The sequence below is a fragment of the Barbus barbus genome (genome assembly GCF_936440315.1).
Source record: "Barbus barbus genome assembly, chromosome: 45".
NCBI classification, from domain to species: Eukaryota; Metazoa; Chordata; class Actinopteri; order Cypriniformes; family Cyprinidae; genus Barbus; species Barbus barbus.
This window is the reverse complement of record NC_136723.1, coordinates 23484963-23509697: the sequence shown is the minus strand read 5'-3', so window position 1 is coordinate 23509697 and position 24735 is coordinate 23484963. Positions and strand designations below refer to the sequence as shown.

Here is a 24735-nt window from a genome sequence, read left to right as displayed (position 1 = left end):
CAATACTGGTGTTAGCTCACCCGGGTTTCTGGTCAGCCCCTGTACTGGGCTAGGTGTTTTTTTGCGCTGGGGCGATTGGAAGGTTAAGACCTTTGCATGGAATTTGTCTGTCACGCGCTTGCTTGTCAACATTTGCAATGCCATAAGGTTGTGACGGGGTTCAGGTTGTGGCGCTTTCCATGGACCCCTAATGCCGTCACGACATATGTAACCCTCGTTCCCTGATGGAGGAAACGGAGACGTTATGTCCCCATGCCACAATCTTGAACCATCACTGGGTGCCAGGGACACGTTCTCGGTTCCTCAGCGGAAACCCTGATGAGTGGATGCACCTGTCGCCTATGTATACCCGTATGCACAGGGAGTGGCTCAGGTATGCAAAATCCACTAGCCAATATTAATTTTCTCTTAAAGTCAGAGATGATTGGGGCTCCTTAGTGAATCCCCTAATGTCGTCAAGATATAACATCTCCGTTCCCTCCATCAGGGAACGAGGGTTACATACGTAACCGAGACGTTATTCTACTAGGTTTTGTAATCACAGGAAATAGACCTTTACTATATAGTGTGTCAGTAAAATCTGTTATTCTCTTATTTACATTTGGATTCAATAAATCAATGTTGAAATCTCCACATATAATTTGTACTTTGTTCTCATTCCATTTATCGAACATACCAAATAATTTATTCATAAAGGTATCCGTACAAGTTCCTGGTGATCTATACACACAACTGATAATTATATTTTTAGATCTTTCAATAACGATTTCTATAGTTAAACATTCCAAAAGATTTTCTGTAGTCACTGACATACTTTTAATCAAATTAGATCTTAAAGCTGTGTCAACATACAAAGCAACTCCTCCTCCTTTCTTATTAACTCTGTTTACTGTAAACAAATTATACCCTTCCAATTCTACTTCATGTATTTTCTCAAGCCAAGTCTCTGACACAGCAATCACATTAAATTTATTAAACTGAAGCTAATAATCCTTAATGTGTATGAATTTTTTATAAAGACTTCTACTATTTAAATGTAGTATTGATAATGCCCCCTCCATATTCACATTTCTGTTAAATTTATCTTCTGTATAATACTCACAACAAATGTTATTTACATCATTAAAAAAGTGATTTTCCGGGTCAATATCATTTTCAATCTCGTACATTTTATGATCCGTGTGATTGAAGGATTTAAAATTCAAATTATCGTATTTACAGTGACATTGTAAGTGGTCAGACACAGTATTGAATATTGACATCATCAACATCTCTAAATGGGAACAAAAATTCCTTTTCAATGTCCATCATATCGATAATCCTTTTGAGTCCATATGAATATTCCTTCACACAGTCTTCACTTATCCATACTGATCCAATTCATAGCGTTCTCTTATAGTATGTTCTTTGGCTTCTTTAGGTGATCCATTTTGCCGTAACACAGTCATCACTTATCGAGTTCTTTGAGTTCTCTTATTGCATATACTTTAGCTTCTTCAGGAGTTCCATTTAGCCGTATCATCACAATTTCTTGTCCATGTAGCTTGTATCTTGTTTTGTTTCCTCAAAATGTGTGCACATCTAGCGATGTCAGCATTCTTTTTTGTAAGACGTTCATTCAGGTACACTCCCGTACCCTTCAACTTCTTTGCCTGCCTCAGTAACTCGGCATTTTTGTTTCCGATTCACAAACCGAACAACTATTGCAGGCTTCGCTCCGCCATTCCTTCGTGGAAAGGTATGACAGGCCACAACATTGTTGCTCTGAATGATCATATTCTGGCTTTCAAAGAACTTGATTACTTGCTTTTCCAGAGTTTGTAGTTCCTCTGGTAGGGCGCCTTCACCGTCTCTGTCTCTGGCCACTGTACTGGCGTACGTCCGGTGTATTGTTTCCAGTCCGCTTATAATTAAATCCTCCATTCTTGTATATTGCTCCAGCTCGTCAGTCCTTCTCTCCAGTCCTTCAATTTTCTTGTCCTTCTCTTTCACAAGGTTCTTCAGTTTTTTTAACTTCATCCATCAGATCAAGTAGCATAGTTTGTTGTTTAGCAACTTTGCTCAACTCGTCCAACATGAAGTTTAGGGATTTTCTGATCTCCTCCAACTCATCCTCAACAACACTGCTGATTTTCTTCGGTGGCATTTTGGTTTGTTCGTTTTTGTCTTCGTGTATTTACAATATTAATTAAACTTAGTTTATTATTAACACTTTTTTATTTTCAGAAGTAGCTGCACGCCACGGAGTAAGCAAGAACAACAAGTGCTACATTATGGTTAATTTCCTACATTAGCGATAGAAAATATTATATCACCATACAGGGGTATTAATCTGCCACTGCTCCAGTTTCACAGGGTGTTCCTCAAGGTTCGGTTCTTGCCCCATTTCTGTTTATCATTTACATATATCCACTTGGTGACATCATATGCAAGCATGGACTTCAATTTCATTGCTATGCTGATGACATTCAAATTTACCTATCCACCAGCTCTGATAGGTTATCACTGCCCGACTCACTTACTGCATGCATCAAGGGATATCAAGCATTGGTTGTCCTTGAATTTCCTTAAGCTAAATAATAACAAAACTGAAATTTTGATGATTGGCTCTGCTGCCTCAGTCAAAAGGATGGACCTGTCCTTTGAAATTGACGGGGTTCATGTTAAGCCTTCTTCATCTGTCCGTAATCTTGGTGTTTTATTTGATTCATCTCTATCTTTTGCCTCTCACATTTCTTCTGTTGTTAAAACCTCTTTTTTCCATCTTCGTAATATTGCACGTCTTCGTTCTTCTCTGACTCCAGCTGATGCTGAAATCTTAGTTCATGCATTAATCACATCACGTCTGGATTATTGTAATGCTCTATTTCTTGGTCTGCCTAAAAAACTTATTGCAAGGTTACAGTATGTTCAAAACTCAGCAGCACGACTTCTTACCTCCACCAGGCGTTCTGCTCATATTACTCCTCTACTGCATGATCTTCACTGGCTACCTGTGGCATCTCGTATACATTTTAAGATATTACTTCTCACATTTAAGGCATTAAACGGTCTTGCTCCTCCATATCTGTCTGACCTACTGTACTCCTACTCTCCACTCCGGTCCCTCAGATCATCTGAGCTTGGTTTTTTGTCTATTCCTCGTTATCGGCTGTCCACTGTAGATGGTAGGTCATTCAGTGTCAACGCTCCGAAATTATGGAATTCACTACCCCTTACACTTCGGAACTTATCTTCTTTGTCTACCTTCAAGACTCAGCTAAAAACGTATCTGTTCAATTTGCATTTTGGATAATGTGGCTTTATTTTGCTTATATGTTTGTATTGTCTTTTGGGTATGTAAATGTTTTGTATAGCTCTATGTAAAGTGATAAATAAATATATATATATATATATATATATATATATATATATATATATATATATATATATAAATAAAACTACTTCTTCTTGCTGTGTGTGTGTGTGTGTGTGTACATATATACTTGGAAGATGATAAAATGGCTGGAAAGATATTTAGAATGTCAAAAAAGATTTTTATTTCAAATAAATGTTTTTCTTTTGGACTTTCTATTCATTAAATAATCCTTAAAAATCAAATGTATCTTGGTTTTCATATTATTAAGCAGCACAACTGTTTTCGACACACTGTGGCATGACCTTAAAAAGGCAGTTCATGCTCGAAAACCCTCCAATGTGGCTGAATTACAACAATTCTGCCAAGATGAGTGGCCAAAATTCCTCCACAGCGCTGTAACAGACTCATTGCAAGTTATCGCAAACGCTTGATTGCAGTTGTTGCTGCTAAGGGTGGCCCAACCAGTTATTAGGTTTAAGCACTTTTTCACACAGGGCCATGTGGTTTTGGATTTTGCTTTCCCTTCATAATAAAAAACTTCATTTAAAAACTGCATGTTGTGTTTACTTGTGTTATCTTTGATTAATATTTAAATTTGTTTCATTGTTTGATCTGAAACATTAAAGTGTGACAAACATGCAAAAAAATAAAAAATCAGGAAGGCAGCCAACACTTTTTCACACCACTGTACATACATATACTTAAAATATAATAATAAAAAAATTATTATTATGAAATAATGCATTTCTATTATTATCATGTTTAAATGCAATTTAAAATAATAATTACATCAATAATTTCCACTTAATTGTACTTTTTATTATTTTAAAATATTTTATTATATATATTTTCTTTCATTATTATTTATTTCAAAAAGTAAATCATGAACCTTACTGCTAGTGACACATTTTCCATTATGTTCTCTTCAAGCTTTGTGTGGAGGGGTTGTAAAAAACGCCACGGTGGGCCGGGTGCTGTCCCCCTCTCCCCATTCAGGCCCTAACAGCACCCTGGACCGCAGCTGCTCTTGGTCCCTGGAGGCTCCAAACGGCCAAAGGCTGCACCTGCATTTGGAGAGAATGGTGTTGGGCCCGACAGACAGGTAAATGCATGTGTCATCTAAATCAATGAATGCGTTTTATATGTATGTTAGAGACTCAGGCCTTCTCCCATGATACAGGCTGGTCTTATGGAGCGGCCTTGATGCGGGTTCGGTGGTCCTGTTTGATTCCGGGCGTGGTGGTCCCATCCCGTTTGAGGGAGTGATCAGTGAAGGTCCGGCTGTTCGGGTCCAGTTTATAACAGAACAACCTAACAGTCTCAACACTGGATTCAATATACGTTATGAAGGTAGACCACTTTCATTTCTGTAACACCAAACATGTTGGGCAAACACATCCCTGATGCATAAAATATTAAATCAGGAAGGTAAAGGAAAGGAAAACCGTATTTAAATTGCTTAATGTTTTAAATAAATAAATACAGTACTTTTAGGTTATTAATAATATTTGGGTCTATAAATAGATAAAACATAAATATGTATGTTTGATGTTTTAGGAAAAATACCTTAATTATTGTAAAAAACAAATTAATTGTTGTATAAACGTAATCTTTATACAATAATTAAAGTTTACTTAATTTTTTAAACATGCTTAATTTTACATATGTGACCCTGGAGCACAAAAGCAGTCTTAAGTCGCTGGGGTATATTTGTAGCAATAGCCAAAATTACATTGTGTGGGTCAAAATGAAAGATTTTTCTTTTATGCCAAAAATCATTAAGATATTAAGTAAAGATCATGTTCCATGAAGATATTTTGTACATTTCTTACCGTAAATATATCAAAACTTCATTTTTGATTAGTAATATGCATTGCTAAGAACTTCATTTGAACAACTTTAAAGGCGATTTTCTCAATATTTTGATTTTTTTTGCACCATCAGATTCCAGATTTTCAAATAGTTGTATCTCGGCCAAATATTAAAAAAATCTTTAAACAAATATCTCAGCTTATTTATTCAGCTTTCAGATGACGTATAAATCTCAATTTCGAAAAATTTACACTCAAGACTGGTTTTGTGGTCCAGGGTCACATATATAAAATTAAGCAATTTGTCTGCTGTATTTTGAGAGACACATCTCTGTACTGAAAAAGTATTTCGTATTTTATGCATCACCACTTTCATCAGCTATTTTGAGTTGTTTGTTGTCATAAATAAATACAATCAAGAAGACAGTGACATGTAAACGTAACATAACAACCTGAATGTTTAAAAAAGCTGGAGAAAGACCTGCCAAATTGTAGTAGACATCATGCATCGGAGGGTTAAGTAACACTTAAAAATGTGTACATTTCAGTGCATTAGATAAAATATATACAGTTTTTTCAATTACTATAAACCAACTGCTCTCAGGAACATGTTCGACTAACATTTTACATCTGGAAACCATTTAAAACCTAAAATAAATGTTCTTTTTGTTACGTTGTTACTTGTTAAAAGTATGCTATCTTTCTTTAAACATAAATAAAATTTGTTTGATATTGTATCTTGTTTCTTAATATCTCTTATTTTTATATCTTAAATCTCATGCAATAACATTTGTACATTAAGTATAGCTAATCCAGCTGACATGTTTCTCTGGATTTCATTTGTTACTTTAGCTAACCGCATCCTGTAAAAAATAAATAAATTAATTCTCTATGCTCTCATTATCCCTTAATCCCTTCCTGTCCTAGCTTTTACTATTTTGAACGATCACTGAAAACTTGTATAACTGGCACTTCTTTGTTTATTGCCATCTTTTGATGAATCACTTGCATTTCTCAACTGTAAGTCGTTTTGGATTAAAGCTTCTGCCAAATAAATAAATCTACATGTCTAACAGAGCTTGTTCTAATTGTTCACATTTAGCATTTGAGAAGGGCCACTGCTACGAGCCGTACATCCAAAATGGAAACTTCAGCTCGACTGACCCGACTTACGGCGTGGGGACGGTGGTGCAGTTCACCTGTGACCCCGGGCACTCGCTGGAGCAGGGGCCGCCCATCATCGAGTGCATCAACACACGAGACCCCTACTGGAACGACACAGAGCCCCTCTGCAAAGGTAGAGGATTACATTACCCTACATGCAACACAACACACATCACTGCCAGACAACATTTATCCTTTGATTTGAAGCTAATTAAAACATTTCTCTAATTATGCTATTGTAATTGTATTGAATATTAATGGTATGTTAATTTTCAAAAACAGCCTTTGATCTAAGAAGTGCTTTTTAAACAAATATATTTTTTGCTGTTAGGCTGATGAAAATTGTTGGCCTGATCATCAGTAGTCAATGACTTTTAGTTGTTGCCCTGTATTTAACCTTGTTGTAATTCATCTTTAACGGGGATAATTGAGGTTTCCTGTGACTGGCATTAGGTCGTAACAGATAACAGCTGAACGTAACGCTGGTCATCCCCAACATGGTGCGTTACACATGCTTGTTAACGCTTGGGTGCCACATGCAATTAATATCATAATTAATGCAGCATACTGGAGTCTGGAGTTTCACAAACAAATGCACAGGCCACAAATCAGAGATTGTTAGAGGACAAATCTTACTGTGTTGAGCATTCTGAAGCAGCATTTTGACTATAATAGAATCGAATATGAAATGTTAAGAATGTAAATATAATAAAAATCTTTACAGAGTGTGTATACAGTGTGTATATATGTATATATGGGCAAATTACAATTATACATATATTGTATGTATAATTTATTGAATAATCATAATAAATATATTCCTTATGTATATATAATTTATATTATATTTTTATATACACACACTCATACATACAAAAATATATAATTGTTGGAAATATAATATTTATTGTAATTATATACCCAATATTTCACTTAATATTGTAATTAACAAATAAAATCACAATAAACAATACAATTAAAAATGTGACAGAATAATCAATATATATATATATATATATATATATATATATATACTGTATAAATATATTAGGGCTGGGCAAGTTAACTCATTATTATTGCATTAACGCATTAATTAATGCCGACAATTATTACGCGCATTAATTTTTTATTGTTATTATTATTATTTTGAATTCACATACAGACAAACCATGGGTCACAGGAGGAGAATCATGACTTCATAAGTGGGAAATAGGAAGTTTCTGATAGCACGTGTAGACAGCATCGCTTTGTTAACTTTGTGGTTTATTTTGAGTCGTTTGGGACGCGTAACACACGGCGCGCTCACAATATAATGCTTTATAGATCTATCACTCTCGCCGCTCAGAAATGTTCACGCACTCATGCTGCACGTATCAGAAGTTCAGCGCTCTGGCGTGGTTAGTGTTCACACTACATGCGTACCGCGCCTGAGCCCAACTGAACCGCTCTCTGGCCTACCTCTTCCAACAGAGCCAGGGCCGGCTAAACGAACCGCACCAGCACTCGCCCATCAAGTCTTGCTGCACTCTGTTGCGTTGGGTCCCGCGATCGTGCAGGTCTCTACTCGGAAGGTGCCTGTTATAATGTTATGATCGAGGCTCTGGACTCTAAGCATAACTTGTTTTTCTAAATCAAACTATAAAACATTTTCTATAATACTGTTAATACCCTGGTAGTGGCAAATAGCTTTGGTTTTATATTTAATTTCATTACGTTAATGTTTAAGTTGAGATTTATAAGAAATATTTTAATTGCTACTATGTAAAAGGAATACTGCAAAAAGCACCTTATTTGTTTAAAGTGTTTGCACACCAAATGTTATTGCACTTTTGTTCATATAGCAGTACTTTTAAATGAAAAAAAGTGCACAATACACTACTTTTGAATTCATTATTGAATTTTGTACATAATGCAATTAATTGCATGAAAATCATGCAATTAATCGCAATTAGAAATTTTAATCGTTGCCCATTCAACAAGGTGTTGGAAACAGTCCTCAGAGATTTTGATCCATATTGACATGATAGCATCACGCAGTTGCTGCACATCCATGATGCGAATCTCCCGTTCCACCACATCCCAAAGGTGCCCTATTGGATTGAGATCTGGTGACTGTGGAGGCCATTTGAGTAAAGTCAACTCATTGTCATGTTCAAGAAACCAGTCTGAGATGATTTGAGCTTTGTGACATGGTGCATTATCCTGCTGGAAGTAGCCATCAGAAGATGGGTACACTGTAGTCATAAAGGGATGGACATGGTCAGCAACAATACTCAGGTAGGCTGTGGCGTTTAAACGATGCTCAATTGGTACTAAAGGGCCCAAAGTTTGTCAAGAAAATATCCCCCACACCATTACACCACCACCACCAGCCTAAACCTTTGAGACAAGGCAGGATGGATCCATGCTTTCATGTTCTTTACGCCAAATTCTGACTCTACCATCTGAATGTTGCAGCAGAAATCGAGACTCATCAGACCAGGCAACGTTTTTCCAATCTTCTATTGCCTGATTTTGGTGAGCCTGTGTGAATTGTAGCCTCCGTTTCCTGTTCTTAGCTGACAGGACCGGCACCCGGTGTGGTCTTCTGCTGCTGTAGCCCATCTGCTTCAGGGTTCGACGTGTTGTGTGTTCAGATGGTATTCTGCATACCTTGGTTGTAACGAGTGGTTATTTGAGTTACTGTTGCCTTTCTATCATCTCTAACCAGTCTGCCCATTCTCCTCTGACCTCTGATATCAACAAGATATTTTCGTCCACACAACTGCCGCTCACTGGATACTTTCTCTTTTTCAGACCATTCTCTGTAAACCCTAGAGATGGTTGTGTGTGAAAATCCCAGTAGATCAGCAGTTTTTGAAATACTCAGACCAGCTCGTCTGGCACCAACAACCATTCCATGTTCAAAGTCACTTAAATCCCCTTTCTTCCCCATTCTGATGCTCAGTTTGAACTTCACCAAATCATCTTCACCACATCTAGATGCCTAAATGCATTGAGTTGCTGCCATGTAATTGGCTGATTAGCAACTAATTGAACAGGTGTACCTAATAAAGTGGCCGGTGAGTGTATATATATATATATATATATATATATATATATATATATATATATATACACTATATATATATATATATATATACACTATATATAATGTACACTATCTTTAATAATTATTATGAAGTAAATTATGAAGAATTTAGAATGAAATTATATAAATTGATATTAAACTAAATTTTGGATGCATAATAATATTTTAAAATAAGAAATTAAAAAAATACAGAAACCTGTGTGTGTATACTGTCTTTTATTATACTTCAATATAATAAAATATTAAAAGATATTAAAATAAAATATTATTATAGTTATTTATTGTAATAAATATACCCAGTATTTCATTTAATATTGAATATATGTGACCCTGGACCACAAAACCAATCATAAGTGTTTTTTTTTTTTTTTTTTACAAATTGAGATTTATACATCATCTGAAAGTTGAATAAATAAGCTTTCCGTTGATGTATGGTTTGTTAGGATATATGTTATATGTTAGGAACTATTTGAAAATCTGGAATCTGAGGGTCCAAAAAAATCTAAATATTGAGAAAATCTCCTTTAAAGTTGTTCAAATGAAGTTCTTAGCAATGCATATTACTAATCAAAAATTAAGTTTTAATATATTTATGGTAGGAAATTTACAAAATATCTTCATGGAACATGATCTTTACTTAATATCCTATTGATTTTTGGCATACATTTTTTTTTATAATTTTGACCCATACAATGTATTGTTGGCTATTGCTGCAAATATACCCCAGCGACTTAAGACTGCTTTTGTGCTCCAGGGTCACATATTTGTACTAAATAATGATATTTAACAGAACATTGGACAAGTAATTAAAACAAGTATACTTGTAAAAAAAAATGACAGATAAATGCCATATACATACACAAACACACACATATATATATATATATATACAGTATATGCTAATTATGACATGACAGTCTTTTGAGATTTGCTTCACTGAATTGTGAGACAGAAAACAATGTGACAGAGAAATCAATGCGACGTGTCTGTGTGGCCTCTCTGCAGCTCTCTGTGGCGGTGACCTGTCCGGCCCCAGCGGCGTTATCCTGTCCCCAAACTGGCCCGAATGGTACGGGGAGGGCGAGGACTGCAGCTGGAGGATTCACGTCGGCGAGGAGAAGCGCGTCCTGCTGGACGTGCAGCTGTAAGTCCTTCTGGAACATTCTGTTCTGAAAACAACAGCAAAGTCTGCTGCTTTGGATGTTTTCCTGGCTGACGAGTCAAGCTGCTGCTGCTGGAATCGAACAAAGCCCACAGACCTGCTGGATGCGATGACTCACCAAACTGCCTGAATGACTCGTTCATTTTCTCATTTCCTCCCACACAAACCCCTCACCTCTCGCCCACTGTCTCTTTCTATCTCTCTCATTAGCTTGAATCTCAGCGACAGTGATATGCTAACCATTTTGGATGGAGATGAGGTCACAACACGTATATTGGGGCAGTTTGTTGGGGGAACCAGCCCGTTTAAGATGTCCTCCTCGACCCCTGACCTCACCATCACCTTCCACTCAGACCCAGCTGGCCTGGTCTTTGGGAAAGGAGAGGGTTTCATCATCAACTACATGGGTAAGGACACTTGAGCTAATTGCAACACAGTTAAAAGGCATAAATTAGACTCCGTCTCATGCACACAAAATGGCAAGAGTGTTCTCAAAATCTGATTGTCTGGAACTGAAGAGTTTGGTTTGCATAATAAGCAAGATGTCTTGGAGAATACTTCATATTAACCTGCCCATAAACGTCATACAAACAGTGGTTGGTTACCTGATAGATTGTCTGTCTTTTGGCCAAAAGAAACTGCATTGTGGACCAGAGCAATGTTATTTTAGTGTTATATACCGTCCTTCGGATGAGACCTTAAACCGAGGTCCTGACTCTCTGTCGTCATTAAAAATCCCAGGATGTCTTTCGAAAAGAGTAGAGTTGTGACCTCAGCATCCTGGCCAAATTTGCCCATTGGCCTCTGAACATCATGGCCTCCTAACAATCCCCATGTCTGCTGATTGGCTTCATCACTCTGTCTCCTCTCCACCAGTAAGCTGGTGTGTGGTGGGCGTTCCTGTGCACTATGACTGCCGTCTCATCATCCAGGTGGATGCTGCACACTGGTGGTGGATGAGGAGATACCCCCTGACAATGTAGAGCGCTTTGAGTGCTTAGAAAAGCAGAAAAGCGCTATATAAATGTAATGAATTATTATTATTGTTATTTATTATTTTAATCCTGTTAAATTAGAAATGTTGCCATTTCAAAGAACTGAAATAAAATTAAACTAAGTTTAAGTACTAAAATAAATGAGATGAAAAACTTCAAATCAGTAGTTTAAGCTGAAGTACTAAAATTACTAAACCTAAATCTGAAATACAAAAATATAGAAATGAAAAAAATGTATGAAAAAAAAATGTATTTAAAGTTTTTCATCTAAAATGTATTTATTTATATATATATATATATATATATATATATATATATATATATATATATATATATATATATATATATAGTATATTTCAGTTTTAATAATTGTAGTACTTCAATTTAAACATGTTTTATTTAAGTTTTATTTCAAGTTTAAGTTTACATTTTCCATCTAATATTTATATTTTATTTCATTTCAGCTTCATTTCAATTAACAAACACTAACAAAGTTTCAGATAGCACTAACAACACAGCAGACTTTATGTTGTTAGTCAAAAGTCTGGCTAAACTAAATTAGTCCATCACAGTATAAAGACACATTTAATTTCCCAACTAAAGACAAGCTTTATGAACAAGCTTTTGTCTCGTATGAGTGTCACGAACACACAGAGAGAATCTCAATGCAACTCTTTCTTTTCAAATGACTTCAACCGATCCATTATGTTCTCAAGCGGTCGAGATGCATTTCAATTTTTTTTTGCACAGACGCAACTATTTTCAGCTCCTGAAATCTCCCTTCATCCTCTTCTCCTCCTTCTCTCCTGGCTGCCCTCATTCATTCACATTTAGTTGTGTCTCTATCCTCTCCCATAGGACACACACACACACACACACACAGAGAGAGCGCGTTACCATGCAATCTCCAGTAATGGCTTGAACTAAAAAAACAGAGATACTCTTTTTATGTTCGTATAATGGTAGAGGATAAAGTTCCCAGCTGAATAAAGGTCACAGACGCGCTGTGAATTCACAATGACGGCTGATTTGCTGTTGATCAAAACCGCTCATGAACTGAGTGCATGTGGAATCTAAAGAAGCCACCAAAGAAGCGTACACGAACATCCAGCTATGCTAGGAATAACTGATCTGTTGGAACACTCTTCTGAATGCCTTTAAAATAAAAAATTCATTTACTCAGGCCTTTTACATTTATTTATGATTTTTTTTGTCAACTACAAGATCTGAAATCTTATGAATAAAGAACTGAAAGTGTCAGATTTGTGACCTAGCGGTTAGCGCACATGCTCCTACACACGTTCCTGTGAGCGAAGCAAGTTCAACTTGACTTTTTGATGCCCGAAAGGCCAAAAATAATATAAAACTAGATTTTACATTTCCTAAAAATGAGTGTGGTGCTTGCTCATGCATAAGTCGCCTCCGAAATGCTAGGGTGTTGTGGGTGGTTACTTACTGTCCTAAGTCAATAAAATCCACCCTCATGTGATATTCTGGTCTTTATGAGTCATATCTCTCGTTTAATGTGAGTTAATGGGATCTTTATTATCTGCTAGGCAAAAATTGTCCAGTCACTTAGAAGATATAATAACACACCTTTTAAATTATGTCCTAGGTAGATATAAATATTTATTATTTTTACTTTTTGCTATCCTGTGTGTGTGTGTGTGTGTGTGTGTGTGTGTGTGTGTGTGTGTGTGTGTATAGATATATATATATATATATATATATATATATATATAGAGGTGTAACAGTGCACAAACATGATGGTTCAGTATGTACCTCGGTTTTGATGTCACAGTTCGGTGTGGTTTCGGTACAGGAGGAGAAAGAAAACTAAACATAAGTTGCTTTTTTTATTTTTTTTGCCAATGTTTTACTGAACAAATTGCTCTTTCTTAAAATAAATTCAATTAAATTAAAATTTTCTTAGGGATAAAAATCTACCTCAGCTTCTGCTCTAAACTATAGGGAGTCCTTTTACATTAATATAAGGTTACAATTAACAGCAGAGGCCAAACTTAAATTCAATTACTATTTATTTTTAACTATATCAATCAACACTCAAATTTAACAATTGTATACAAACATGTAAAAAAAATTATAATTTAACTTCTAAATTATACCGTTTCTATTTGCTGTTGAAATATAATAATTTAGAGTCATAACTTGTTTCATAAAATATTTATTTAAACATATACATTAAATAATTAAGTCATCACTAACAGGTAAAGTAAATATAATGAAGTAGCCTGTTGTCTTAGTATACGGCGACATGTTGTACACGTACGTACCAAAAAGTTTTGGTATATATATATATATATATATATATATATATATATATAACAGTCAACTAGGAGGTGAAGTGGTGACAATTTGTTTTGCTATTCTCCTGTATTTTTTTTTTCAATTAATATCATAAAAATTCAATAAACGGAGAGACTTTCTGTGTGATGAATAGAAGAGGTTAAATCATTTTTCTTCTTTTTTCAGAGGTGTCACGCAACGACTCGTGTCCAGACCTCCCTGAGATTCAGAACGGCTGGAAGACCACTTCTCACGCGGCGCTGGTGCGTGGAGCTCATATCACGTATCAGTGCGACCCGGGGTATGACCTGGTGGGCAGTGAAACCCTGACCTGTCAGGTGGACCTGAGCTGGAACACACAGCCTCCGTTCTGTGAGAAGAGTGAGTCAAGCACAGTTGGGTGTCTTTGCTAATTAGAGTCTGAAGAGCTTTTACTTTCAGCAGATTCAAATGTCATCCTTCTCAGTTGTGTCTCCTTTTCTCGCTTCCCCTCATTAGTTATGTACTGCACAGACCCTGGACACGTGGAGCACTCCACACGCACGCTGTCTGATCCCAAACTTTTGGTTGGTACCACTATCCAGTACAGCTGCATTCCCAGATACGTCCTGCAGGGCGGCGCCACTCTCACTTGCTATGGTCGAGAACCCGGCACTCCTGTTTGGACGTCTCGCTTGCCTCATTGCGTGTGTGAGTTCCCACAAATGTTTTGTCCAAAATTTCTGTATTTTATGTTTTAGCTCCTGTTTAATCCCTCAGTTATTCCTGATTTAATTCCCTGTATATTAGCGGAAGAGTCCGTGTCCTGTGAGAATCCCGGCCTTCCTGACAATGGCTACCAGATTTTGTCTAAAAGGCTTTACCTACCGGGAGAGTCTCTAACCTTCATGTGCTACCAAGGGTATGAGCTCATTGGTGAGATGGCCATCAAGTGCATTCTGGGAAATCCCTCTTTTTGGAGTGGTCCATTACCTCTTTGCAGAGGTAAGAACCATTTATGGTATTTACTAAAAATATGTACAAAAAATTTAAAGGGTTAACCCTTTATACCAAGATTTATTTATGGATTTATTTATTTTATATAATAATAATAATAATTGTTATTTTAGTTTTCAAATTAGTATTCAAAGAATTTATATTTAAACATTAAATATATTCTAAGAATATTTAGAATATTCATAAAATGTCTGTAATGCAGCTTCATTTGGTAGTAATAAATAAATAGTGAATAAATAGAAAACAAAGTACAAATGTTTGGATTGCCATTTTGGGATCACCGTTACTTAAAAAAACAATATGAAACAAAAACATTTATATTATACATTAAATGCTGAAGTATGTATTCATTTTTTCACCTAATATATTTCAGCCAATCCTGAATGCTCTAGCAATCATGCACTAGAGGGTAAGTTTTATTTGTAATATACTAATTTAAGCAAAGGTTTAGCTTTTTTATATCGTATCTTTTATATTGTAAAGTGTGTACCTTTTAATATCACAAGCAGAAAAAGTGCATTGTTACTGTATGAGAGAGATTATATATTTATAATATTTGATAGTTGTAGAGGGTAATGCAGGTGCAAATGAATTATTAACGTATATCATCCTTGTATCTTGTTTAGTGGCTGAGGCGACGGCAGACTCTTCTTTTGATGGGGGAAGTATGGCTCTAGCAATATTTATCCTGGTGCTGCTGGTGTCTGTTTTACTGGGAGGAGCCTACATCTACGTCACCAGGTGAGCAATACAGCTCTTTAGTATTTACTAACTGCACAACAGTAAAGAGCATGGGCACTTAGCTCAAAGCTACTTGTACTAATGAAACGGTGCTTAGAGCCACCGCTTGTGAAATGAGATTGGTTCCTTCATAAAGCATGTAATGGTTTGAAGCGTAATAATAAAACACTGTGAACACCAGAACATGTGCTGCGCTTGAGCCCTTCAAATTCTCTTCTCTGTTCCTCAGGTGCCGTTATCATTCAAACCTGAGACTTCCTCTGATGTATCCGCATCCCTACAGCCAGATCACCGTGGAAACCGAGTTTGACAACCCTCTCTATGAGACTGGAGGGGTGAGAATCTCGCAGAACACCCTAGCAACCGCCTACCAAGTACTTGGCAACCACCCAGAACCACTACATTGCTTTGCTCTGGCAAACTTCCCAGAGCACCATAGCAACTGCATAAGAATCATCCAAAACATCTGAGCAACCACCTAGCGCCAACTAGTAACCACTTACTAACTCCTAATAACCAGCCAGAATCCCTTGGAAACTACATAGCACCACCCTGGAAACCAGTCAGATCATCGTAGCAACTGAAAACACTGAAAACATTCTAGCAACCACCTAGTAACTCCCTAGAAATCAGCCAGAACCTTTTGGAAACTACATAGCGTCACACTGGAAACCACCCAGCTCAGCTCACCGTAGCAACTGAAAACACCCTAGCAACCACCTAGTAACTCCCTAGCAACCAGCCAGAACTCCATGGAAACTACATAGTGCCACCCTGGAAACCACCCAGATTACTATAGCAACTGAACACCAGAATCCCTTGAAAACTACAACGCGTCACCCTGGAAACCACCCAGCTCCCCATAGCAACTGAAAACACTCAAAACGCCCTAGCAACCACCTAGTAACTCCAAAGCAATCAGCCAGAACCCCTTGGAAACCACCCAGTTTAGTGTAGCACCTGAAAACACTCAAAACACCCTAGCAACAAACTAGTAACCATCCTAAACTGCATAACAAGGGCCTGGAAATCACCCAGGATGCTCTAGTGATGCTGCAACAGCATTTGTTTTTTCATGATCACTCATTGGAAGATCCTCCGTCATGCTAACATTCATGTAATTTTCTTGTGTTATTGTACAGGATACGAGAGAATATGAGGTGTCCATATGAAGAGGCCTACAGACACGTCCCGTACTGCTCCAGCGCTTACAGGAAGTGATGTAAATAGATCCTGTCACCTCCACTCTCCCCACCTCCCCAACCTCCAGGGACAGAGAGGGGCATGAAGGGAAACGGGGCTGTGAAACAGGAAGTACCAGTGCAGAGATCGTTCAGCCAGTAGACGTTACTGTGGTTTTACATATGCGCTCATATCCAGAGGTTCTCATTCTGCCATTCACAAACACCGGTGTGTGACATTATGAGCAAATGGAAAATAACAAGTGAAGAGCTTGCACAGTGTTCTTTCGCCTCAATACTGTGACTTACAAGACAGTTTAACCCTGGAGTAAGCCCTTTGCTCCGATATAAAGGGGTGGTGGTGGCGCCGTCCTGTGTCTGTCTGTGGCCCGTCCTGCCTGCTGTCATTTTTAAGTCTTTGTACTTAGAGCAGTTTGTAGTGCAGGTTTTAAAGTAGTATTTTTTCCCCTGCAAGTGACGTCCTACTGCAGCAGAGAGCAGATGATGTATTTATTTTGAAGTATATGTGAAATGTTCTCTGCTGATTGATGAATACTTCATTTTGGAGATCAAGAAAAAAAAAAGTAACTGATTTCTCTAAAGAAATGTGAAAAATAAATTCATTTAAATCTTTTCTAACACTGATGTGTCCTGGTTTATTTTAAAAAGAGATCTGACAGACTCGGAGCCCCAAACCTATTTAAAATTTCAAATAAAAGAAAATAAATGAATTGATAAAACAAATACAATACTTTTTTAAATTAAATTCACTCCTGAATTTACTTTTGTATTACTTTTCCCCCTTCATTTATTCTTTTCTGTATTTATTGTTAGTTTTTTATTCTTTCATTTTATTTATTTATTAATAGAACATTTATGCTTCACTGATAAATCTGTGGCAAAATCTGCCCATCGGAAAGAAAATTTACAAAATTCTTTAATATGGAGACTTTTGCTATGGGTTTCCACACGGGATAAAAAAAACTATCAATCTCACAATTGAGTTTGTCACAATTCAGATTTTTTATTTTTTTGCTTGCAATACTGACTTTTTTCCTCACAATTCTAAATGTATGTCTGATGATTCAGACTTTTTCCCCCCACAATCCTGAGTTTATATCTCACAATTTAGATTTGTCTGAATTCTGAGTTAAATTAAGCTCCCAACTGCAAATTAATAGTTGCTCATAATTGGGAGTTTTAAATTAAGATATAAACTCGCACTTCTGAAAAGTCTGAATTGTGATATATAAACCTTTTTAATTTCTTTTTTTTTTTTTTTGTGCTGCAAACTCAAAAAGTCAGAATTCTGACCCTTATTATAAGAATTGCAAAAAAAAAAAAAAAAGTGTGGATTGTGAGATAAAAAGTTAGCATTTAATTTTTTTATCTGTGATTACTCTCAATAGTCTGAATGACCTGCAGAGAGCTGGGACCAAAGTAACAAAGGCTACCATCAGTAACACACTACGCCGCCAGGGACTCAAATCCTGCAGTGCCAGACGTGTCCCCCTGCTTAAGCCAGTACATGTCCGGCCCGTCTGAAGTTTGCTAGAGAGCATTTGGATGATCCAGAAGAGGATTGGGAGAATGTCATATGGTCAGATGAAACCAAAATAGAACTTTTTGGTAAAAACTCAATGCTGAGTTGCATCCAAAGAACACCATACCTACTGTGAAGCATGGGGGTGGAAACATCATGCTTTGGGGCTGTTTTTCTGCAAAGGGACCAGGACGACTGATCCGTGTAAAGGAAAGAATGAATGGGGGCCATGTATCGTGAGATTTTGAGTGAAAACCTCCTTCCATCAGCAAGGGCATTGAAGATGAAACGTGGCTGGGTCTTTCAGCATGACAATGATCCCAAACACACCGCCCGGGCAACGAAGGAGTGACTTCGTAAGAAGCATTTCAAGGTCCTGGAGTGGCCTAGCCAGTCTCCAGATCTCAACCCCATAGAAAATCTTTGGAGGGAGTTGAAAGTCCGTGTTGTCCAGCGACAGCCCCAAAACATCACTGCTCTAGAGGAGATCTGCATGGAGGAATGGGCCAAAATACCAGCAACAGTGTGTGAAAACCTTGTGAAGACTTACAGAAAACGTTTGACCTCTGTCATTGCCAACAAAGGGTATATAACAAAGTATTGAGATGAACTTTTGTTATTGACCAAATACTTATTTTCCACCATAATTTGCAAATAAATTCTTTAAAAATCCTACAATGTGACTTCCTGGATTCTGTCCCCCCAAAATTACAGGCCTCTCTCATCTTTTTAAGTGGGAGAACTTGCACAATTGGTGGCTGACTAAATACTTTTTTGCCCAACTGTAACAGTCTTATGGAGTGGAAACACCTGGCCTCATACTTGCATGCAAGAGTCACATTACTACAGTGAAAGTTTCTCATGTTATCTCATTCCTCAGTCCACCCATTTCCTTTGTTTGATTTATCTCTTGTGAAAATGACACTGTGTCAAATAGCTGCATTACTATCAAATCTGCACATTTTTATACATGTGTTACCAAAGAATCGTTCAGCACAAACTGAACACATTTGAGGCTGAGAGACAGGAAAAGAAAAAGCCACTGGTTGTTGCTGTCAGGAACGATCTGAACTGATAGTCTGAATGTTGAACTACATTCACTTCCTCTTCGTGCATTCTGCCCATTTGACTCCACCGCAGAGCACTGAGCCTGGAGATCATGCAATGTTCATCGTTTGTGGCGTGAAGGTCAGTTAATCGTTTCCTTAATGAGTTGTGTTTAATGTAACTCGTTTCATATCACTTTATCAGTGCAATGTTTTTTTTTTCAGCTCTATACCTGCAGCCTGTATTTCCTGAGCATGTCATGCATGTGGCATCAATTACTTTCACTTTTTTAATGTGCAAAAAAGAATGTGTGTAATTCAAAGATAATATCTGATGACTCAAAAGAGCTTTGTAAGGCACTCATGGTTCCTGTAACCAGTTGTCTTGCAGTTATCAACAAAACATTTGCAGAAGTAGCCAACAGAGGAAGTGCAGTCACTTCTGTGTTTAAATTTAATCTTTTTTCCGTCTTAGTGTGATGCGGCTGTCAGTAAAACGGGCAGTTGTACTCCTGCTAACGCTCTTCGGAGCTTGTATGCTTACTAGTCTATATCAAGTGCTAACATGCCCTGGAAAGGTTCCCAGATCTCATATGGTGTCGTCTATACTGGTTCGAAACTGGAACCAGACACAATACCGGTACAACCAGAACACGCCAATTGTGTTTGTGGGTGGCGTTCCACGATCAGGGACCACCTTGATGCGTGCCATGCTAGACGCCCACCCTGACATCCGCTGCGGGGAGGAGACGCGGGTGATCCCCAGGATACTGTCTCTGCGGCAGGGCTGGGGGAGGCAGACGGAGGAGCGCTGGGCGCTGGAGGACGAGGGAGTCAGTCAAGAGATGCTGGATGCCGCGACCACAGCGTTCCTGCTGGAGGTCATCGCACGGCATGGGGAACCTGCACCAATGCTGTGCAATAAAGACCCTTTTACACTGAAGAGTGCTGTTTATCTGTCACACATTTTCCCCAAGTAAGATTTATTTTATTTTATTTTAAAAGCTTTGCACAAAGACATTTGTAGTATTATGAAACATATGTTTACACTTGCCATCACTGGAGCCAACATGCTTTCTTTAAAAAATGTAAAAAATTTGTTGTTTATACAATCTAAAATTGATCTTTTTTGTTTATTATTTTATTTGTTTTAGTTTTTATTTTATTTTACTTTAATTTGATTTTTTTAATTATTTTTTAAATTGTTATTATTTTAATTATATTTAATTATATTTTTTAAAATGCACGTGTTAGCACAGAGTAAATAATGATAAATATATGTGACCTGGAGCACAAAAGCAGTCTTAAGTCGCTGGGGTATATTTGTAGCAATAGCCAACAATACATTATATGGGTTAAAATTATTGATTTTTCTTTTATTCAAAAAATCATTAGGATATTAACTAAAGATCATGTTCCATGAAGATATTTTGTAAATTTCCAACCGTAAAAATATCAAAACGTAATTTTTCATTAGTAATATGCATGGCTAAGGACTTAATTTGGACAACTTTAAAGGCGATTTTCTCAATATTTAGATTTTTTTGCACCCTCAGATTCCAGATTTTCAGACAGTTGCATCTCAGACAAATATTGTCCATATTATTGTCCATATATAACCCTTTTATTTATTCAGCTTTCAGATGATGTATAAATCTTTTTTTTTTTTTTTTATGACGTTTATGACTGGTTTTGTGGTCCAGGATCACACACACACACACACACACACACATATATATATATATTCACACACACACACTACTGTTCAAAAGTTTAGGATTTCTAAAGGATCATGTGACACTAAAGACTGAAGACTGATGCTGAAAATTGAGCTTTGCATCACAGGAATAAACTAGATGTTAAAATATATTACAATACAAAAAAGGTATCTTAAATTGTAATAATATTAACACTTTCTAATGTATTTTTCAATCGTTTTCACATAGATTTACTAGTGCATTTGTTTTTCAACTGGGAAAATGGCTAAAACAGAGGCATTGTTTTGTGCTGCATAAAGCAATGCCAAATCCAAATCCTTTTGATTACTAGTTTCTTCCATGACATTTGAGTCATTCTGTCTCGCTCCTCATGCCATCATCATCTGTCCCTCCAGCTCTAAATTCCTGTTAATGCTCAGAGACGGCCGGGCGTCTGTGCACTCTATGATCTCCAGACGAGTGACTATCGCTGGCTTCAACCTGTCCAGCTTCAGGGACTGTCTGACTAAATGGAGCAATGCAATCGAAGTCATGCTCTCCCAGTGTAAGGTGGTCGGCCGGAGTCGCTGTATGACCGTCCGCTATGAGGACCTGGTGCTGCAGCCGCGAGCCACCATGCACCGTGTGCTGCACTTTCTGAACACTCCGTGGCATGAAGGAGTGCTTCATCATGAGGAGGCCATCGGGCAGCCAGGAGGGGTATCACTGTCTCGGTAGGGCGAAATTAGATTTAAAGGGATAGTTCAATTCTGTCATTGTTTACACACCCTCTGTATGAGTTTCTTTCTTCTGTCGAACATAAACAATTAAGGGGAAGTCGTGGCATAATGGTTAGAGAGTTGGACTTGTAATCCAAAGGTTGCGGGTTCGAGTCCCCGGCCGGCAGGGATTGTAAGGTGGGGGGAGTTAATGTCCAGCGCTCTCTCCACCCTCAATACCACGACTGAGGTGCCCTTGAGCAAGGCACCGAACCCCCAACTGCTCCCCGGGCGCCGCAGCATAAATGGCTGCCCACTGCTCCGGGTGTGTGTTCACGGTGTGTGTGTGTTCACTGCTGTGTGTGTGCATGTTGGATGGGTTAAATGCAGAGCACGAATTCCAAGTATGGGTCACCATACTTGGCTGAATGTCACTTCACTTCACAATTATATTTTGAAGAATGTTGGTAGCCAAGCAGTTGACGGTACCCATTGACTTCCATAGTATTTTCTTCCATGCTATGGAAGTCAATGGGTACCATGAACTGTTTGTTTACCAACATTCTTCAGAAGATCTTCTTTTGTGTTCAACAGCTGAAATGAATTCATACAGGTTTGGGACAACTTGAGAGTGATTAAATGATGACAGCATTTTCATTTTTGGGTGAACTGTCCCTTTAATATTTTGGGTTGCAGACCTTCTATCGATTCCTGATAATCCTTGCTTTTCACTTTGTTTTTAAGAACCGAACGCTCCACAGATCAAGTGATGAAACCAGTTAACCTGGAAGCCCTCACACGCTGGGTAGGCCACATCCCAACAGATGTCCAGCAGGACATGGAGAGCATCGCGCCAATGCTGCGCAGGCTGGGCTACAACCCCAACGCCAGTCCACCAGATTATGGTCAACCAGATCCGGAAGTCATCAACAATACTAAAAGGGTATATTTGAACACAGAATATGACATACAATATGATTTAATTTCATTCAGTGCAGCTCAAGGATCAGAGATGCTAGTTATTCAGTCATAATTTCCATTTGTCTGTCTTTAGGTACTAAGAGGAGATTTTAAAACTCCCAAGAACCTTAAAAGATGGGCACGTGAGTGCTTGCTTTTAAGTTGTATCATAAACAAAACTGGTTGTAAATGATCTACTACATGCTTTCTGTCATCAAAAGTTTATATTTGTTTAACAAGTAAAAGGCCTTTTCTAGAAACCTCCCCCAACTGCACCAAACTTTTGCTCAGTTTGAGCCACTGAATAAAACAAGTGTCCATGATATTCTATATCATACTATATGAGCCAGAAAAGCCTGATGTATCAAATATGATACTCTACAAAAAGTGAATATGCATATTTTCTTTAAATATTAAATTTCTCTAAAGATTCAGTAAACTGTGCCATTAAAAATGTCAAATGTATACGCACACACACACACACACACACACTCTCCATAGGCGTAATGGTTGTTATACTGAACAAACTGTGTGTGCTATTGCCCTACACCAACCCTACACCTAAACTTAGCCCTCACAGGAGACTTTCTGCATTTTTAGATTTTCAAAAAAACACCATTTAGTATGTTTTTTAAGCCTTTTGAATTACAGGGACATAGGCAGTGTCCTCATAAACCACCTTCATATTGTAATACCTCTGTCATACCCATGTCATTATACAAATTTGTGTCCTCATAAACCACATAAACGTGTGTGCTTCTGCTGTCTTTCTTTCAAATAAATGATGTTTAACCCTGTAAAGCATAAAGTATAGGCTTTACATGGTTAAACATACTTCATTTATTTCAAAGAAAGACAGCAGAAGCACATATTTCAAGCCAATCAGTTTACAAATAGATGTTTGAGATGATACAGCAAAAGATTTAATACAACTTTGAGTGATTTCTGGTTGTAAAACACGTTAATATGAAATGGCATTGCAAAAATGGCACAAGTTGGTTTAAGAAATGTATTTATTTCCAGATGCCACTTGATTTGGTGTTTTGCTATCTAATTAAATGACATTATATGTCCCAATACTTTCTATGAACACTGTTTAAGACTATGTCTTTACACATTGTTTTCAATAAACTATATTGAATTTGAAAACATGAATTGTTTGACAGGTATCTCCAAAGTCAGGCAGAAACTGAAGAGAGTCGTGCATTGATTGCAGTATGTGCTCGTGTTCAGCCTTGGATAATTCACCATCTTGTGCCCCCCGTGAAGGCCTTTCACAAGATACAGAGAAACCTGAGAGGAAATAAGGAGCATCGCTTTTATGCAATAGCTGTGGTTACATGGGGTCTGATTTTGACATCGCCAGAATCTATGATAATAATTAGGCAACTAAATCATATTATGTACCAATATGTTGTAATGCAATAGATTGATGTCAAAGAAACAAGCCTCATGACGGACATAAACACTGGACATTTTTACTTCCTGATGCTCTCAGAAGAGTATTGTTTATCAAACAAAGTTTGCATAAATCAATTACACTGGACTTCCTGAACATTGCAGTTTTTATGTCTTGTTTTGGGAAATGAGAAGTGTTGCACTGAAGGCTGTTGCTATGTGCCTGCGTGCATTTTATTGACCTAGATATTAAATTCAGCCATTCGTCTTTTCCTATACCAAAATGCCCTGTTTTCACTCGGTCTTTTTCTTAAGTGAATTCTTTCAATAAATATATTCATACAAATTCAGCCGATGTGTTATTTTTAATCCTTGTGGTGTGTTTGTTTTTATCTCGAAACATTTGATCAGTGCCAACCCTGTGCGGTGCATCATATCACTCCGCCTGTCCCCAAACCCCCACGAACACATAAAATAAACATAAATATCTGTTTTACGTCCACAAAACTAATTTATAAAATGCGCCTTTGTATATCTTAAACATAACACATACGCTGGCGCTTCCC

The 24735-nt window shown here is 37.4% G+C and overlaps 2 protein-coding genes across 7 annotated transcripts in view; both read left to right on the top strand.

Annotated features, from left to right (window-relative positions):
• Positions 1-17443, top strand: part of LOC306863922 (seizure 6-like protein) — a 54430-nt gene extending 36987 nt beyond the window's left edge. For both annotated transcript variants that reach the window (XM_079407520.1, XM_079407521.1), the window contains exons 6-17: positions 4289-4460; positions 4539-4708; positions 6272-6466; positions 10430-10568; positions 10797-10993; positions 14075-14269; positions 14387-14578; positions 14678-14872; positions 15258-15293; positions 15511-15625; positions 15855-15960; positions 16768-17443. In XM_079407520.1, the coding sequence (XP_079263646.1) occupies positions 4289-4460; positions 4539-4708; positions 6272-6466; positions 10430-10568; positions 10797-10993; positions 14075-14269; positions 14387-14578; positions 14678-14872; positions 15258-15293; positions 15511-15625; positions 15855-15960; positions 16768-16797 (1742 nt within the window). In that variant the 3' untranslated portion in view covers positions 16798-17443. The remainder of the gene's footprint in view (positions 1-4288; positions 4461-4538; positions 4709-6271; positions 6467-10429; positions 10569-10796; positions 10994-14074; positions 14270-14386; positions 14579-14677; positions 14873-15257; positions 15294-15510; positions 15626-15854; positions 15961-16767) is intronic.
• A 1954-nt stretch (positions 17444-19397) lies between these two features.
• On the top strand, positions 19398-24520 carry LOC306864042 (protein-tyrosine sulfotransferase 2-like). Of its 5 annotated transcripts, XM_079407733.1 has the most exons (6): positions 19407-19537; positions 19621-20371; positions 21509-21826; positions 22556-22754; positions 22866-22914; positions 23938-24520. In XM_079407733.1, exons 2-6 carry the CDS (start codon positions 19875-19877, stop codon positions 23979-23981), a joined length of 1107 nt encoding a protein of 368 aa, XP_079263859.1. In that variant the 5' UTR covers positions 19407-19537; positions 19621-19874; the 3' UTR covers positions 23982-24520. The 5 variants fall into 5 exon arrangements, with proteins under 5 accessions (XP_079263861.1, XP_079263859.1, XP_079263858.1 ...); XM_079407735.1 differs by lacking the exon at positions 22866-22914 and having other exon boundaries at positions 19398-19537; positions 23938-24518; XM_079407732.1 differs by lacking the exon at positions 23938-24520 and having other exon boundaries at positions 22866-23086.
• The last annotated feature ends 215 nt before the right edge of the window (positions 24521-24735 follow it).